Raw genomic sequence first — 15,131 nt, 5'->3', positions numbered from 1 at the left:
CCAAACCAGACTTTTTCTCCTGGGGAACCATTGTTGCCAATCTCCAGGTAAAGGGTGGAGATCACTCAGAAATACAACTGATCTACAGGAGGGAGGGCAGAAATCAGCTGCAGTCAGAGGGGCAGATAATGATAGGTTGATGGTTAGCTGGGAAGGGGATGGGGTTGCCAAATCCAGGTTGGAAAATTCCTGGGGATTTCAGGGGTGGAGCCTAGAGAGGGTGGGGTTTGAGGAGGTCCACAGCAAATTGACGCTGAGTGCCCAAGGCCTTGGCACTCTCCCAGAACCTCTTTCTAGAGCTCACTGTATTTATTTACACAACGGGCCTTATTCCTAGTTAAATGTATAAAATCAATAAGACTAAGATCAAAATGGAAGATATTAAGACAAAAGAAACAGTGGAAACAACAAAAAACAACACAAAATAGACCAGCAAAACATGCATTCCAAGATATCAAGAGAACAATCATAAAACAGGTTCCCATGCTGAAACTTCACCAAGGACTTTTTTAAAGAATGAGGAAAGAAGTTGTAGGTTACAGGTCCCATTGACTGTAGTGGGACATAATGACAAGTTATAATGAAATCCTTACTTACCACAACAAAAGTGGTCCACAAAAACATCGCTCTGCTCAGCCCCCAGTCAAAACCAAGGCCTTTCCCCCCTCTTCCAAACAAAGACATAGAAAATCCAGATTTTTTGACAGATAAGCCTGTTTTTCACACCATTTGAGTTTACGGAGGACGACCCATTCACTTTTCCCAATGGAGGTTCTGGAAATGTTGCTTCACATGAGACAAGAACTGTTTCTCCTACAAATAGGGAAGGAAAGCTGAGGGCTGTTTCCCTGGAGGAAGCCACTCTGAATAGGATTAGGGTGAGCACAAAAGCTGCTTAGGGACGGCCACCATCTGCAAAGCAGGAGCATAATGAGGTTATGAAGAACATTACCCTCATGACAGGCATGAGTGGGATGCCCTTTTTTGTGTGGGAAATTGGGCCTCTGTGTCTTCAAAGTACGGTTACCAACACTGGGTTGAGGAATTCCTGGAGATCTGGAGGGTGGAGCCTTGGGGAGGCTTATTAAATCCTAATATTCAAACGATGGCTATATGTATATATGGTTATAGGCACAGTAAAATTAGATTAACATGGAGATTAGATCATTATTCCCTTTGTCAGTTCCACAGTTGTAATTTTGGGAGGTCTCCAGGCCCCACCTATAGGCTAACAATCCTACTTTAAAGGGATGCACTGTTTTGAAGGGAGCTGCGGTGGCTCAAGTGGTTAAGATGCTGAACTGCAGGCTGTGGAAGGTCAGTAGTTCAGCAGTTCGAGACCTGGGTGCCGCAAGACGGAGTGAGCTCCCGTCTCTAGTTCCAGCTCCTGCCAACCTAGCAGTTCGAAAGCAAGAAATTGCAAGTAGATAAATAGGTACCACTTCAGTGGGAAGGTAACAGCGTTCCCTGCGCCTTGGTGTTTAGTCATGCCGGCCACGACCACGGAAACGTCTTCGGACAGTGCTGGCTCTTCGGCTTTGAAACTGAGATGAGCACTGAGATGAGGAGTTAGAGTCGGATTCGACTGGCTTTCGAGCAAGGGAACCTTTACCTTTACCTACTGTTCTGAATCACTCCTGCAAGAGTCAGGACACGGTCCATTGGTGATTACTGTACCGCTGGCTGTGACCTCAGATTGTCTCCATGGGACTTGCAGGAGAATTGAAGGAAAGCTGTCATGTTTCCCCTTAGCAATATAGTTATCAGATAAGCAATCACTAGGTGGCCTCAGATAAAACGCTGAGTTGGCATCATCCAGTTTTCCCACTAATCTCAACCAGTGGTTTTTGAACACGCAGGTCCTATGATCATTTGTTTTTTATGAGTGGTCAGTTGCTTGTTCCCCGTCAGGAAGCTAGTGGGAGCCAACACAGGATTTCTGTCAGCCCCCTTCCCCCACAAAAGGCACAATGTGAGTATAATTGTATCAACATATCTTGCAGTTGTTGTAGGGACTACCCCCAGCCCCAAAATCTATGTAAAGCACTTTAAACAGTTTGAAGTGCTATATAAATGCAGTGTTTGTGCTTTACAACTATCCCATGTGGTCCTTTATGAGGAGTTAGAGTGATTAGTTAAACATTTATTGGGTTCAGTAGATATCTTCTCACCATGTGCTGCTAGGCTGTGCTCAGCCCCAGGGAGAGGATCTGCTGAGTCAGCACGTCTACATCTCGAAGAAAACATGTCCCAATGTGCCTGCTCTTTGATGATGGAAGGAGTTTGTGGCATTTGTTCACAATTTTCATCAGAAAAAAAAATCTCCCTCCTCTAACACATATTTTTGCTGCTGGTTCCTTATTGGGTATTTTGTTGGTTAACCACCACATTTCCTCCCATTTAACTGTGCACCCCGATTCTCCTAGCTGTATCCCTTGATGCATCAAAATCTGCCAAGTGTCCCCCAGTGTTCCCTCTAAGCTGAGTTAGTGTGAGCTAGCTCACAGTTTTGTAGCCTCCAGCTCACATATTTTCGTCTTAGCTCAGGAAGGATGGCTCCGGAGCAAACTAATTTATGCCGTAGCCAAATGGCTTTTTCGCAACTTTAATGCCAGTAGTTCACAAACTAGAATTTTTGCTCACAAGACTCCACAGCTTAGAGGGAGCATTGCCCCCTCCACCCAGCTGCAAATACCAAGCTCCACGCTTTGATCTACCTAGATGTTACAGACTCCTCCCCATACCAGGCAAAAGCTGCCTTCTTCCCTACCTAGCGGCGAAGTATTTTTTTTAAAAAAATCAAAGATGGAAACTATGGTCCCCAAACAGAAGGGAATCCCCTATTGAGGGCCTTGGTGGCGGGGGGGCGGGGTGGTGGTGGTACATCTGCTGAAATGTAGAAGTTTAAAGGCAGCCTATATGGTGTGACAGAACATTTATAGCATTTCATGTGCATTATCTTACAATTCCAATGACAACCCTGCAAGGTAGGTCAATACCATCTCCATTAGATGGGGGTGTTGGGAGGCTGAGCAAAAGAGGCTTGCCTGAAACCTGCTAGTGAGTTCAAGGTGGAAGTAGCTCAGTCTCATAACTGCTGCTCTACAGAAGCTCTGCCAGGATAGACTGCTCTTGCTGTTCTGTAGTGAGTCAGCTCAGAAGCTGTTGTCCATTCAACAGCAGCAGACCAGTCAGCTGTCACCAGTTTTCGCTCTTTCTCTTCCCACGACCCGTAATGTGTGGTTCATTTTCCTTTACTGTGTTAGGCTGCAGGCTCAGAATCAATGAGAAGCTGCTAGGGTGCAGCAACATGTGGCCTGCTGCCAGGGCTAAGCCTCTGAAGAAGCTGATATCTGGTTTTTCACAGCAATCCTGTGAGGTGGATAAGGTTTAGAAAGAATGAATGTCACAAAGACACTCAGCAGAGATTTGAATCAGGGTTTCCTGAGCCCATGAACCCATGACACCGCCCTCTGCCGAGCCAGGCTATTGGTCTCTCAAGATCAGCATGATCATCTCCGTCTGGCAGCGACTCTCCAGCATCTCAGTCTGGAGCTTTATGACATCATCTACTTACTGATCCTTTTAAGTGGCGAAGATGCCGGGGATTGAATCTGGGAGTTTCTGCATGCCAAGCAGATGCCGTACCTCAGATGTTGTACCACAGCCCCATTACCACACTTGTGACCAGTGTTCCCTCTAAGCTGAGTTAGTGTGAACTGGCTCACAGTTTTTTAGCCTCCAGCTCGCAAATTTTTTGTCTTCGCTCAGGAAGAATGGCTCCAAAGCAAACTAATTTCTGCAGTAGCCGAATCGCTCGCTCAAGTCACAGCTTAGAGGGAGCATTGCTGGTGACCATGCTGTCATTGTAATATATTACATAACCTTTGACTCATATTTTTAACTGATGTCCAGGCTAACCTTGCCACCTATTCCTTATTTAAAGGAACGACTCCTTATTTAGTACTGGTAATGGAATAGAAGAGATGCACCATAACTACAAAGGGCAACTTTCTTTTAATATATTCCCAGGACAGTATATTCATGTTCTGACACACCCATTCTCTCTCTCTCTCTCTCTCTCTCTCTCTCTCTCTCTCTCTCTCTCTCTCTCTCTCACTATCAAGTTGCAGCCAGCTTATTGTGACCCTGTAGGGTTTTCAAGGAAAGGGGCATTCGGAGGTGGTTTGCCATTGCCTACCTCTGCGTCCCAATCCTGGTATTCCTTGGCGGTCTCCCATCCAAATACCAATCAGGGCCTACCCTGCTTAGCTTTTAAGCTCTGAGGAGATCAGGCTAGCCTGGGCGATCCAGGCCAGGGTCACGTTTTCTTCGGGGGTCTTATTTTAGAGCCCTGCAGGGGGCAGCCCCAGTTTAGGCGGAGGTCTTATTGCCAGTGCCCCGCCCTCCCTCCTCACACTAGAAGACAGTTGCCTTTATCTGCCGGAAGAGGGATGACTTTCATCTGCCAAGAGCCACCTGAAGTCTCTCTGATGAGACCATCCCCTTTCCTGTTTTCTCTCTTTATCTGGCCCTGGAGATGAAGGTGGAGCCGGAGCTGGCATCAGGACGAGTGCCAGTGAGGCCGGCTCTCATGGAAACCTTGCCAGGTGCTGGGAAGGCTACAGCTGAGCAACCCGGTGTTGCTTGGGTGATACTCAGCCTCTCTGGGTTTCTTTTGGCCTGCAAGATAATTAGCTTAGTTAATCTGAAATCCTGATTAGCCAGAAGACCTGGGGCGGGGCCTCTTCGCTTTTAGGCAAACAGGGCTGCTGCATCTGGACCTTGCATAAGAGAAAGCATTGTGGACATAGTACATAGAAGACCAAAGGGCAGTGGATCTTCAATATGGAAAAGAACAACAACCAAGATTTTAAATACCAAGTTTTATCAGCCAGGAAGGGGAAATACAGTTTTGGAAGAGTGAAAAATGGCTTCCAGAAAAGGAGAAAATAATACTTGGTATTTGTATGCTGCTTTCATCATTCAGAGCACTCCAAATACATCAACATCCCTGGAAGGTAGAATAGTATTATTTGAACCTGGGACTTCTCAACTCACCATTTAGGGAGTAATCCTAAGAAGATCTACTTGGGCCCTGTTCACACAGAGAAGTTGCCAAGCTAAAGACACGAATGTCAGGAGAAATTTTCGGTGCGCGATCACACCGCAACATCTGGGAAGTGTAGCGCACCTGTGGCCAACCTGTCGCGTCCTGCTGAAGATGCACAGTAAAAAACTACCTCGGAAAGTGCACTAGTATCCAGAAAACGCGGGGCAGGGGTGGGCGTCTGACCGCGGGAGCGCTAGTATCCCGTGGCATCGTCGCAAACCGGATGTTTTCCATAAGCGCAGGCGCACAAACATGTAACTGACAGCAGTGCTGCTCCACGGAACTGCACATGCGCACAACGCGAAACGCTTGCCACACCGCTTCTTTGCCATGCTGCAGCATCGCCGTGTGATCGCAAGCTAACAGCCGAAGCGCGGAGACTCGAGGGACCGTGTGATCGGGCTACCGCGCTTTATTTTGCTCCGGGGCAAACATCCACGCCTCACCCCCGTGTTATCTGGCCTGTGTGACGGGGGCCTTGGAAGGAAGTCCCAATTCAGTCCATAGGGCCATAGAGTCCACCTTCCAAAGCAGCCATTTTTGCCTAGGGGAACTGATCTCTGTAGTCTGGAGATCCCTGTAGGTTTAACAACGAGAGCATCACAGAAATAAAGATCACGATATGAAAAAATATGCAATGAAAAATTACTATGAAAATAGTTGCAATTGTATTAACATATTAATCCAATGTAACATAACCACCCTTTAAATGCTGTTTGCAAGAAGCGGGGCGGGGGGGGGGATGGGGATGTGTGCCTGAACTTCAAGCAGCGAATGTGCTGCCTGGAGTTCAGGCATGTGGCCAATGGCCGCCCCTCTCCTTCCCTCCTTCAAGATTTAAAGGGCCCTCCAGCTGATCAGTGGGCCATGTGCTCCCGTCGATCAGCTGGAGGGCCCTTTAAATCTCACAGGAGGGGAGGGAGAGGGGTGGCCACCGGTGGCCATTCTTGGGGCAGGCTTGGGGCAGGGCTTCCCCAGCCCACCAGCTGGCCGGCGGCGGGCAGGAGCCCACAAAATCAGGGGATCCTCCACCCACACCTGGGAGCAGGCATCCCTAGTCATAATTCCAGGAGATCTCCAACCATCCCCTGGAGGTTGGCAACCCTAGTTGGCGGGTTGATTTTAATGGTTTTACGGTGTAATTTTATCTATACGTTTTAAATTGTTAGCCGCCTTGGCGGCCCTTGTAAGAGCAGAAAGGTGGGATATAATTTTTAAAGACACATAAATAGAGGCTCTGCACAAGGATTTTTCCATGCACATAATCTCCCTCTGTAGTGTATTCTGAAGCTGCCAGGAATACCTAAGATGTAATGTGAAACATCTCATAAGGAAGCAATGTTAAGCTTCCTCTTGAACAAGGATTGAAGTTCAAGACTAATGCGTCCAATCAGGTTCAAATGTATATAAGCGGGAAAGACTCTGATTGGTCCTTATTCGCTCAACCTGATAGGTTGATAACTGTATAGTAGGAGTGGCTACATTAGCCCGGAATGTTTAAATACGGAGCAGCTGCAATGGAAAAGCTGTTCGGGCTATCAGAAGTTGTACCGTGTTAGAGAAGTGATCGTCGAGCTGAAATAAACCTGAGTTTTGCTGAAATCACTCTCTGACTATTTTGTTAAGCACCGGACTTAACACCCTCCCTTTTAAAAATAAAAAAGTATTAGATGTTTTTTAACTGTAATGTTAGGACACCGCAGTGATATATTTAAAACCTCTGAACGAAAGTGACTGGCCCCAAGGTCATCCAGTTTATTTTATGAATGAGGTGGGATTTGAACCCAGCTCTTTAGGCCTAATTAAGAACTCTGTGGGATAGGAGAGAGCAGTAGGGTTACCAACTCTGGGCTGGGAAATTCCTGGAGAAATTTGTGGGGAGGAGCCTGGGGAGGGCAGGGTTTGGGGAGGAAAGGGATCCTGGCAAAGTATAATCCCATACAGGGCACACTCCAGAGCAGCCACTTTTTTCCTGGTTAACTGATTTCAGTCGTCTGGTGATCAGTTGAAATTCCAGGGTATCTAAGGTGGTGGCTGGAGATCTTCTGGAATTACAACTGTTCTCCAGGCAACAGAGATCAGTTTACCTGGAGAAAATGGCTGCTTTGGAGGGTGGACTCTGTGGCATTGTACCCTATTGAAGTCTCTCCCCTCCCCAAACCATACTGTGGTCAGGCTCCACCCCCCCCCCCAAATCTCCAGGTATTTCCCACCCCAGAACTGGCAACCCTACAGATATCTCCAGGCCCTACCTGGAGGTGGGCAGCTCTAGAGATAAGGGATGAAAGCTTCTTCTTGCAGGCTGTTTGTGCAATCAAAATTTTTCCTGAACGGCTTTCTCTCCTGAGGAAAAAAGCAACCCAGGCTGATTTGGATCAGGAAAAAAATGACTCACGTGGAAATAGTTAAGCGCCCTCTCTTTTGTTAAAAGGACAGGGCATTTCCCCCCAAGCCCTTTGACAAGCTGGTGAGAAGTGGGCCTCCTGAGAGAAAAAACTGGGTTTTGTTCCATTCAATTGGAATGGTGCCCACAACATGCCAAGCCAGTTTAGCTGAGCTCCTTACATTGCTCTGAAATGTCACTAGGTTCACCTGGTTTCCACACAGAGGTTTGAACTGCTGAGGTGGTTTTTAAAAGTGGCCAGGTATCAATTCTCTTTCAAGGCATTTCTGAATTTGCTGTTCTGTGGCTGCGGTCACACAGAGCATTAGCCACGCTACAGAGATGGAAGATAGGCGGATTTTCCGGGCGCGATCAAACCACAACATCTGGGAAGCGTAGAGCTCCCATGGCGAACCCGAGGCTTCCCGCCGAAGATGCGCTGTAAAAAATTAGTACCTCCGAGGTACTAGTTTCCGGAAACCGCGGGGCAAGGGTGGGCGTCTGATCATGTTTCCGGTGTTGGCTTGTGGCATCCGGCGCCCGCCCATGTCCCGTCGCAAAAAGGGTTTTTTCCCCAAGTCTCCGCGGGATGCGCACAAGCACCCAACGGTGCATGCGCACACTTCGGTTAAAAAAAATACAACCCCCGCCGCGCCGCTTCTTTGCCGTGCCGCAGGATTGACGTATGATCAGCACCTCCCCCGGAACCACGGGACGTCTGCGGGACGTTTGATCCGGCGGTCACACGGTAGTTCGCTCTGGGGCAAACAGCCACGCCCCCCCCTGCGATATCCGGCCCGTGTGACCGGGGCCTGTGCTTCTCAAGCTGCATAAAAGCATAACCAAACATCACCAGAGCGTGTTGAAACCCACCAGGAGCTGTGCTGGCCTGAAACATGATTGTGGCCTTTATGTGCTTTGCAATGTTCCCTTGGTCACCCTGCCGTGAAAGGGAGAGCTCAGCTAACAGAAGCTTTCCCTTTCCCCATTCCATGGTTGTGCATCACAAGCCAACGTCTCCTAGCAACCAGCTCCGCAAAGGATGGCCAGCTTGTCGGCTGAGGGCGTTGAGACCGTCATTAAGCTGCAGGTAAAAACAAAAAAGTTGGAACTGATTCTTGCCACAGGGAGGGGAGGAGAATCCCGGAAATACAATATTTTAAATACGTTGCCAAGCTCCATTCTCCTCGTAACCAGAATAAAGGCAGAAGTGAAACAAAGTCTTGGAGCAGAAGATAATGGTTGAATTTGCAAGTGGAATCCCCATCTTAGAATACAGGTTGTGAGCTATTTGAAGTGGACTGTTTGAGGTTAAAATACCAATGAGATTTTTAGTTTGGGAAACAATTTTGGTGTTTGGTGAGTGTGGATGAATGTTGGTTGGGGGGGGGGGGAGAGGCCAAGTAGTAAGCCTAGAGTTGTGTACAACATTTTTTAAAACACAAAACTAAAAGGCCTGACTTGCTGTGTTTTGATATGGTTATTGCTGATTTTTTTTGAAATGTATTTTTGTGTGTCTGTGATCAGTGGTTCTGCCAGCGTCCTGAATCTGATGAAGCAGGATAACCATCATCATCATGCTCTTATCTTAATCACCTAGCAACTGAGGCTGACCTGGAAAACCCCAAGTCAAAATCCTGCAAAGGCTCCTGTATATCTAAGAGCTGCAAAGAAGATTTTCTCATCAAAGTGTTGTAAAAATGAGGAAAACTGCATTGGATGGATTTTACCCTATTTAGGCAGCCCCAAACTGTCTTCCAAGATCTTTGGAGAATTCGATTTTAAGTTAAGGCACTCATGTGCATCCTCATGTTTTGAATTTGGTTGTAGAAACCAACACCACACACAGAGAGAGAAAATTTGAATTCCTGATTTTTAAAAGCCACTTGATCAATGAAATATTCTGTTTCCTTTTTTTCAGAGCAAGCTTAGGGTGTCTTGATGGGGGAGAAGAGGCTTGTTTTTAATGTAAAAAAAATAAAGTATTGGGCCTTAATTATACATTAATGTTCTGGAAACAGGAACATAACCTCCCACACTCCACAGATGAAAACAGGAATTCTTATACCAAGAAGTACTGTTGTGCAAGAGGCATCTTCAATGCAGCATACATGCTGTATTAATGGCAGACTGTGGTATATTAGTGTTCACTTGCTTACATGTGTGCTATAGACAAGACTAGGGTTGCCAACCTCCAGGTGGTAGCTGGGGATCTCCTGGGATTACAACTAATCTCCAGGCAACAGAGATCAGTTCACCTGGAGAAAATGGCCACTTTGGAAGGCGGACTCTAGGGCAGGGGTGTCAAACTCCTTTTTTATTAGGTCCGGATCTGACATAAATGAGACCTTGTCGGGCCAGGCCATGTGTGTCATAAAATATAATGCCAGGTAGCGGAGATATAAACTTTATAAAGGACACAAGCACAAAGATTTTTTCCCCCACTTAAAATAAAAACATGCTCAAAAAATTAGCTCTGTAAGCTGCAAACCTACTTTTGATATATCAACATTCACCACAGAAATCTCATGCTCAGAGTTCTGAGTCTAGGACCCTGGTTAAAACATGAAATGGCTGAGTGATTAAGAGAGTCTGGTGAAGCAAGCTATGATGCAGCAGCCGCAACAGAACTGTAAGCAGGAGATGGCCACTTCCACTGCGGGCCTGATAGAAGCCTTTCAGGGGCCTCATCCGGCCCCCGAGCCGCATGTTTGACACCCCTGCTCTATGGCATTATACCACACTGAAGTCCCTCCCCTGCCCAAACCCCACCCTCCTCAGGCTCCACCACCAAAATCTACAGGTATTTCCAAGCCTAGAGCTGGCAACCCTAGACAAGACCCATCCAAACTTAATTGCCAGAAGCTTGGGGGAAGGAAGATGATAACTTGTGCAACTCAAACTAGCGATATTTTATTATCGAAAAAGGTCAGAAAAAGGGACAGTGATTTACAGGGGGGAATACTAAAAAATGGGGACTGTCCCTGGTAAATGTGGCATGTCAGGTTGTATGCAGGAAGCACTATGTTAACAAAGGCTTTGTGGCTTTGATTTTCCAAGACAAGGAAGCCCCAGTCAGGGGTAAAATATGTCATAAAAGCGTTTATGCAAAGCTACCACTGTTGAAGCCAATGGAGACAGTCTATGGGTTATTTGTGAGCATAGCAGATATTGCTTTTCTATAGAATAATTGAGCCTTTGGGTGAATTAAATATGAATATTGGGTGCAAGCTCCTAACCTATCTGGCTTTCTTGGAGCTAGCACGTTTATCCAGACCACAACCATTATTACAGTGGGCACTGGGTGAGCTGTCACTGTGGCCTTGGTCTAAGCTGTGTAGTGCTCACAGGGGCTGCTTGGTTCAGTTTGCAACTGGGTTGTTTCAGTAGCCCTGTTCACAAATTACAGTGAATACATGGACAATCTGTGTACAGGGACTTTTCTTTATATGTGCATTGAGTAATTCTCATGTTACATTTGCGTCTACAGCTGAATGCATGATGTGAAACCAGACATTTATCCAGGTTCTGGTCCCCATTTGTAAAATGAACACATGTTGACTCTTTCTTACAAACAGATGTACACACATACAGGCAGTAGGAACGTGTGTTCCCTGTAATTTGTGAACAGTCCTCCTGGCTCTTCCTCAGGAGCCTGGGTGTTACGGACTCACAGTGCAATCCTAAATAGAGTTACACCCCCTCTAAGCTGATGGAAATCAAGGGTCTTAGAAGCCTGTAGTCCTGTTTAGGATTGTACTGTCTGTCAATGGGTGTGAAACCGGACAGAGGTGAGCTAAGGGCATGTATTTATTATTTATTTTAAACATTTCTGTGCTGCCTTTTCAGAGCCAATGTGTTGTAGTGGTTAAGAGCAGAAGACTCCAATTTGGAGAACAGGGTTTGATGCCTCACTCCTCCTCCACATGGAGCCTGCTGGGTGACCTTGGCCCAGTCACAGTTCTCTTAGAACTCTCTCAGCCCCACCTGCCTCACAAGGTGCCTGTTGCGGGAAGAGGAAGGGAAGGCAATTGTAAGCTGCTTTGACACTCCTTAAGGTAGAGAAAAGCAGAGTATAAAAATCAGCTTTTCTTCTTCTTTCCCCCAAGCTCAAGGTGGCTTTCAAATGTACCAATACAATACTTAATGTTATCAATAAAACAGCATAATGATACAGAACAATAAAACAATACCATAAAAAGAGAGAGAGAGATGGTGTGGTGCAATGGTTAGAGTATTGGCTGGTGAGACCTGGGTTCAAATTCCCATTCAGCCCTCAAGTTTTTATGCAAAAGAACATGCAAGCTGGAATCTGTCACCTGCAGTCTGAGTTGGTTCAATCCATTCTCTACCTTCTGGGGTTGCCAACCTCCAGATGGGGCATAGAGATCTTCCGGCACTATAACTGCCCCCCATATTATAGAGATTAGTTCCCCTGGAGAAACTGACAGCTTTGGAGGGTAGACTCTATGCCATTATCCCCAAATGAGGACCCTCCCTTCCCCACATCCCATCCTCCGCAGGCTCCCAAATCTCCAGGAATTTTCCAATTTGGAGTTGGCAACCCTACAGCGTCTCTTGCCTTCTGCCGCATTATTCCCACCTAATTCTCCTGTGTGACTGAACCAGGCCTGAGTTAATGACACTTGCCTTTGCCAGCGGAAATTGGGGCGCCAGTATCTGAGGGTGCTGCTGGAATGGAAGGAGTTTGACGAAATCCGGGATTTGCGTCGGAGCATCCAACTCGACACCATCTACCACAGTCTGGTGTTTGCTGCTGAGAAAGGCTTGCCCTGGCTGGCTGTGGCAGAAGTCGGGAAACTGACAGTCGAACTGCTGGATGAAACCAAAGGTAAGGTTGATAAAGTGGAAACCTTTCCCCCTAACTCTGAATCTGAATCAGGTGATAGAACATTGGCTTGGCAGGCAGAAGGCCCCAGGTTCACTCTCCAGCACCTCCAGCTGAAAAGACCAGGCAGTAGGTGATGAGAAAGACCTTCGCCTGAGACCCTGGAGAGCCACTGCCTGTCTGAGTTGACAGCATTGACTTTGAAGGACCAAGGGTCTGATTCAGAATAAGGTAGTTTCATTTGTTCATATGTTCAACAGATTATGTTGTGTCTTTCTGGAGCCTCAGAGGTTTGCAACATGGTGAGTCAGCAGAGACTGACACTCTGGAGTTTGGCTACCATCTGTCTGATAAACTCAGAGTAAGGAGGAGCTCGGCCCTCCCGAATGAGGACATAAGATTTGTATGATGTGTCGAAAGCACTGTGTGTACATTATCGTCTGGTAATCCTTGCAACAACCCTGCAAATTAGGCCAGTGTTATCATCTCCACAGTGCAGGTGCCAGGGACTAAGGGAGAGCAGTTTGCTTAGAGGGTAAATGGCAGAGGCAGGATACAAATGGGATTTCCTGAGTCATGGCTCAGCCACTCAGCAATGCTTAGGTTATCATAACAAAGTGGCCCTTTTGAGATGTTATGGATGTGCACCACAAGAGCCTGTCAGCTTTGCAAATCGGGAGCATTTGCTACATTTGAGACTCCCATGCTGTTTGAAAGAGATAGTGCATGGATTTGGCATGCATGTACAGTAGGGTGGCCAGCTCCAGATTGGGAAATAATTGGAGATTTTGGGGGTGGAGCCTGAGGAGGGTGGGGTTTGGGGAGGGGAGGGACTTCAGTAGGTACAATGCTGTAGAGTCCACCTTCCAAAGCAGCCATTTTCTCCAGGTGAACTGTTGTTGTATTCCCAGGAGGTCTCCAGCAACCACCTGGAGGTTGGCAACCCTAGTGAGCAGTCTTTATACATGCTACAGAAAGTCCTGATTTTTTTTCAGAGTTCTGATTCAAGTATACCAAGACTGAAAATCTGCTCACTGCCTGTTTGGTGTAGTGGTTAAATGCGTGGACTCTCACCTGGGAGAACTGGGTTTGATGCCCCACTCCTCCATACACCTGGCTGGATGACCTTGGGAAAGCTGTAGTTCTGATAAGAGCTGTTCTTGAAAAAGAGCAGTTTTTGTCAGAGCTCTCTCAGCTCCACCTACCTCACAGGGTGTCTGTTGTGGGGAGGGGAAGGGAAAGGAGTTTGTAAGCCGCTCTGAGACACCTTTGGGTAGTGAAGGGCGGGGTATAAGTCCAGTCTCCTCTTCTCTTCATCTTCTTTCAGACAATATGGGAACTTCACATATCAGGAGGATTTGTGTGCAATTTCTGGCCTCCAAGTACATGGGGACTGTAATGTCTGAAAAGGGCCACTAAGGTTAAATAGAAATTTCGTACAATGTCCGTGTGATTTTGTTGGATTCCGGAAAACTACACGGGTTTGACCTGACCTCTCCTTAGTACATCAGTGGGCTGCATGCATCCTTTGTTAGCATTTTTCAGTGCTGGGTTTGCACACAGCCAACAGTAAGTTAGTGTTCAATTATTCCTGGAACATCTAATGAGAGTTATCCCAGTGCTGCTTAAAAGAGGCAAGGACTACAGACTTGTTAAGGTGTGTGTTCAGATTCAGGATCGGAATGCCATTTTCCCACTCTTGATGGTGTGCCTTTAAAACCAGATCAAGCCTTCAGGAGTTTGGGTGTGGTCTTGGACACCTCCTTATCAATGGAGGCCCAGATCACAAACATTGCCAAATGGGTGTTTTATGCTAGCTTTTTACCAGCTGCGCCAGGTGAGGCCGCTGGCCCCCTTCCTGGCTCACCCTGACCTGGCCACAGTAATCCATCCAACAGTCACCTCCAGATTGGATTAATGTAACTCGCTTTACGCCGGCCTATCCTTGAGACTGATCTGGAAACTCCAGCTGGTCCAGAACGCAGCCGCTTGGGTCCTAACGGGGACATCACAGACAGCACATATTCAGCCTCTGCTGCGTTAGCTGCACTGGCCTCCAGTGGAGTACTGGGTAAAGTTCAAGGTTTTGGTACTGACCTTTAAGGCCTTGAGTGGTCTGGGACCCATATGTCTTTGGGACTGCCTCCGCTGGTATGTCCCCCGAAGAGCCTTACACTCTGCTGAAAACAACCTACTGGTGATCCCGAGCCCAAAACATGTCCGGCTGTCCTAGATCAGAGCCAGGGGGGGCCTTTTCAGCCCTGGCTCCCACCTAGTAGAACTCTCTGCAAAATACCATCCGCGCCCTGTGGTACCCGGCACAGTTCCGCAGGGCTTGCAAAGCAGAGTGTTCCACCAGGCTTTTGGCTGAGGACAGTACGTACCATCCTATCTGGCACTCCCTTTCCTTCCCCCATCCTGCTTTTTCTTTATCTGTTTGCAAGACAGTCATGCAATTTAGTAAACTGATCTTAGCGCCATCTGAAAATGTTTTTAGTTATTTTAATTCTTTGGATTTTAAATTATATAGAATTTCTGTTGTTAACCACCTTGAGCTCTGTAAACTCGGAGAAAGACAGTTTATAATTTGAAATTATAAATAAAATACATAATATGAGGTCAAGGAGAGTAGGATCAGGGGTCTTTTGGGGCTGGAGCGCTGCTCCGGGAGCCCAGGCGCCGGAGGGGTGGCAGCAAGCCCCACCCCCAGCTCGCCACGCTGCAGCCCCCTGCCGCCCCCCAGGGCCAGTGCCAGAGCGCTGCGGCCCTGGGAGGGCAGAAGAGCC

At 47.2% G+C, this 15,131-nt stretch overlaps 1 protein-coding gene across 1 annotated transcript in view; it reads left to right on the top strand.

Annotated features, from left to right (window-relative positions):
* The first annotated feature begins 8,538 nt into the window (after positions 1 to 8,538).
* Positions 8,539 to 15,131, top strand: part of LOC107107282 (chromosome unknown open reading frame, human C8orf74) — a 54,005-nt gene continuing 47,412 nt past the window's right edge. The window contains exons 1-2 of the mRNA XM_015407912.1: positions 8,539 to 8,586; positions 12,156 to 12,348. Of these exons, the coding sequence (XP_015263398.1) occupies positions 8,539 to 8,586; positions 12,156 to 12,348 (241 nt within the window). The remainder of the gene's footprint in view (positions 8,587 to 12,155; positions 12,349 to 15,131) is intronic.

This window comes from Gekko japonicus, unplaced genomic scaffold (assembly GCF_001447785.1).
Source record: "Gekko japonicus isolate JY-2015 unplaced genomic scaffold, Gekko_japonicus_V1.1 scaffold7, whole genome shotgun sequence".
Taxonomy (NCBI): domain Eukaryota; kingdom Metazoa; phylum Chordata; class Lepidosauria; order Squamata; family Gekkonidae; genus Gekko; species Gekko japonicus.
The sequence above is the reverse complement of the archived record's forward strand: the minus strand, read 5'-3'. Positions and strand labels throughout refer to the sequence as shown.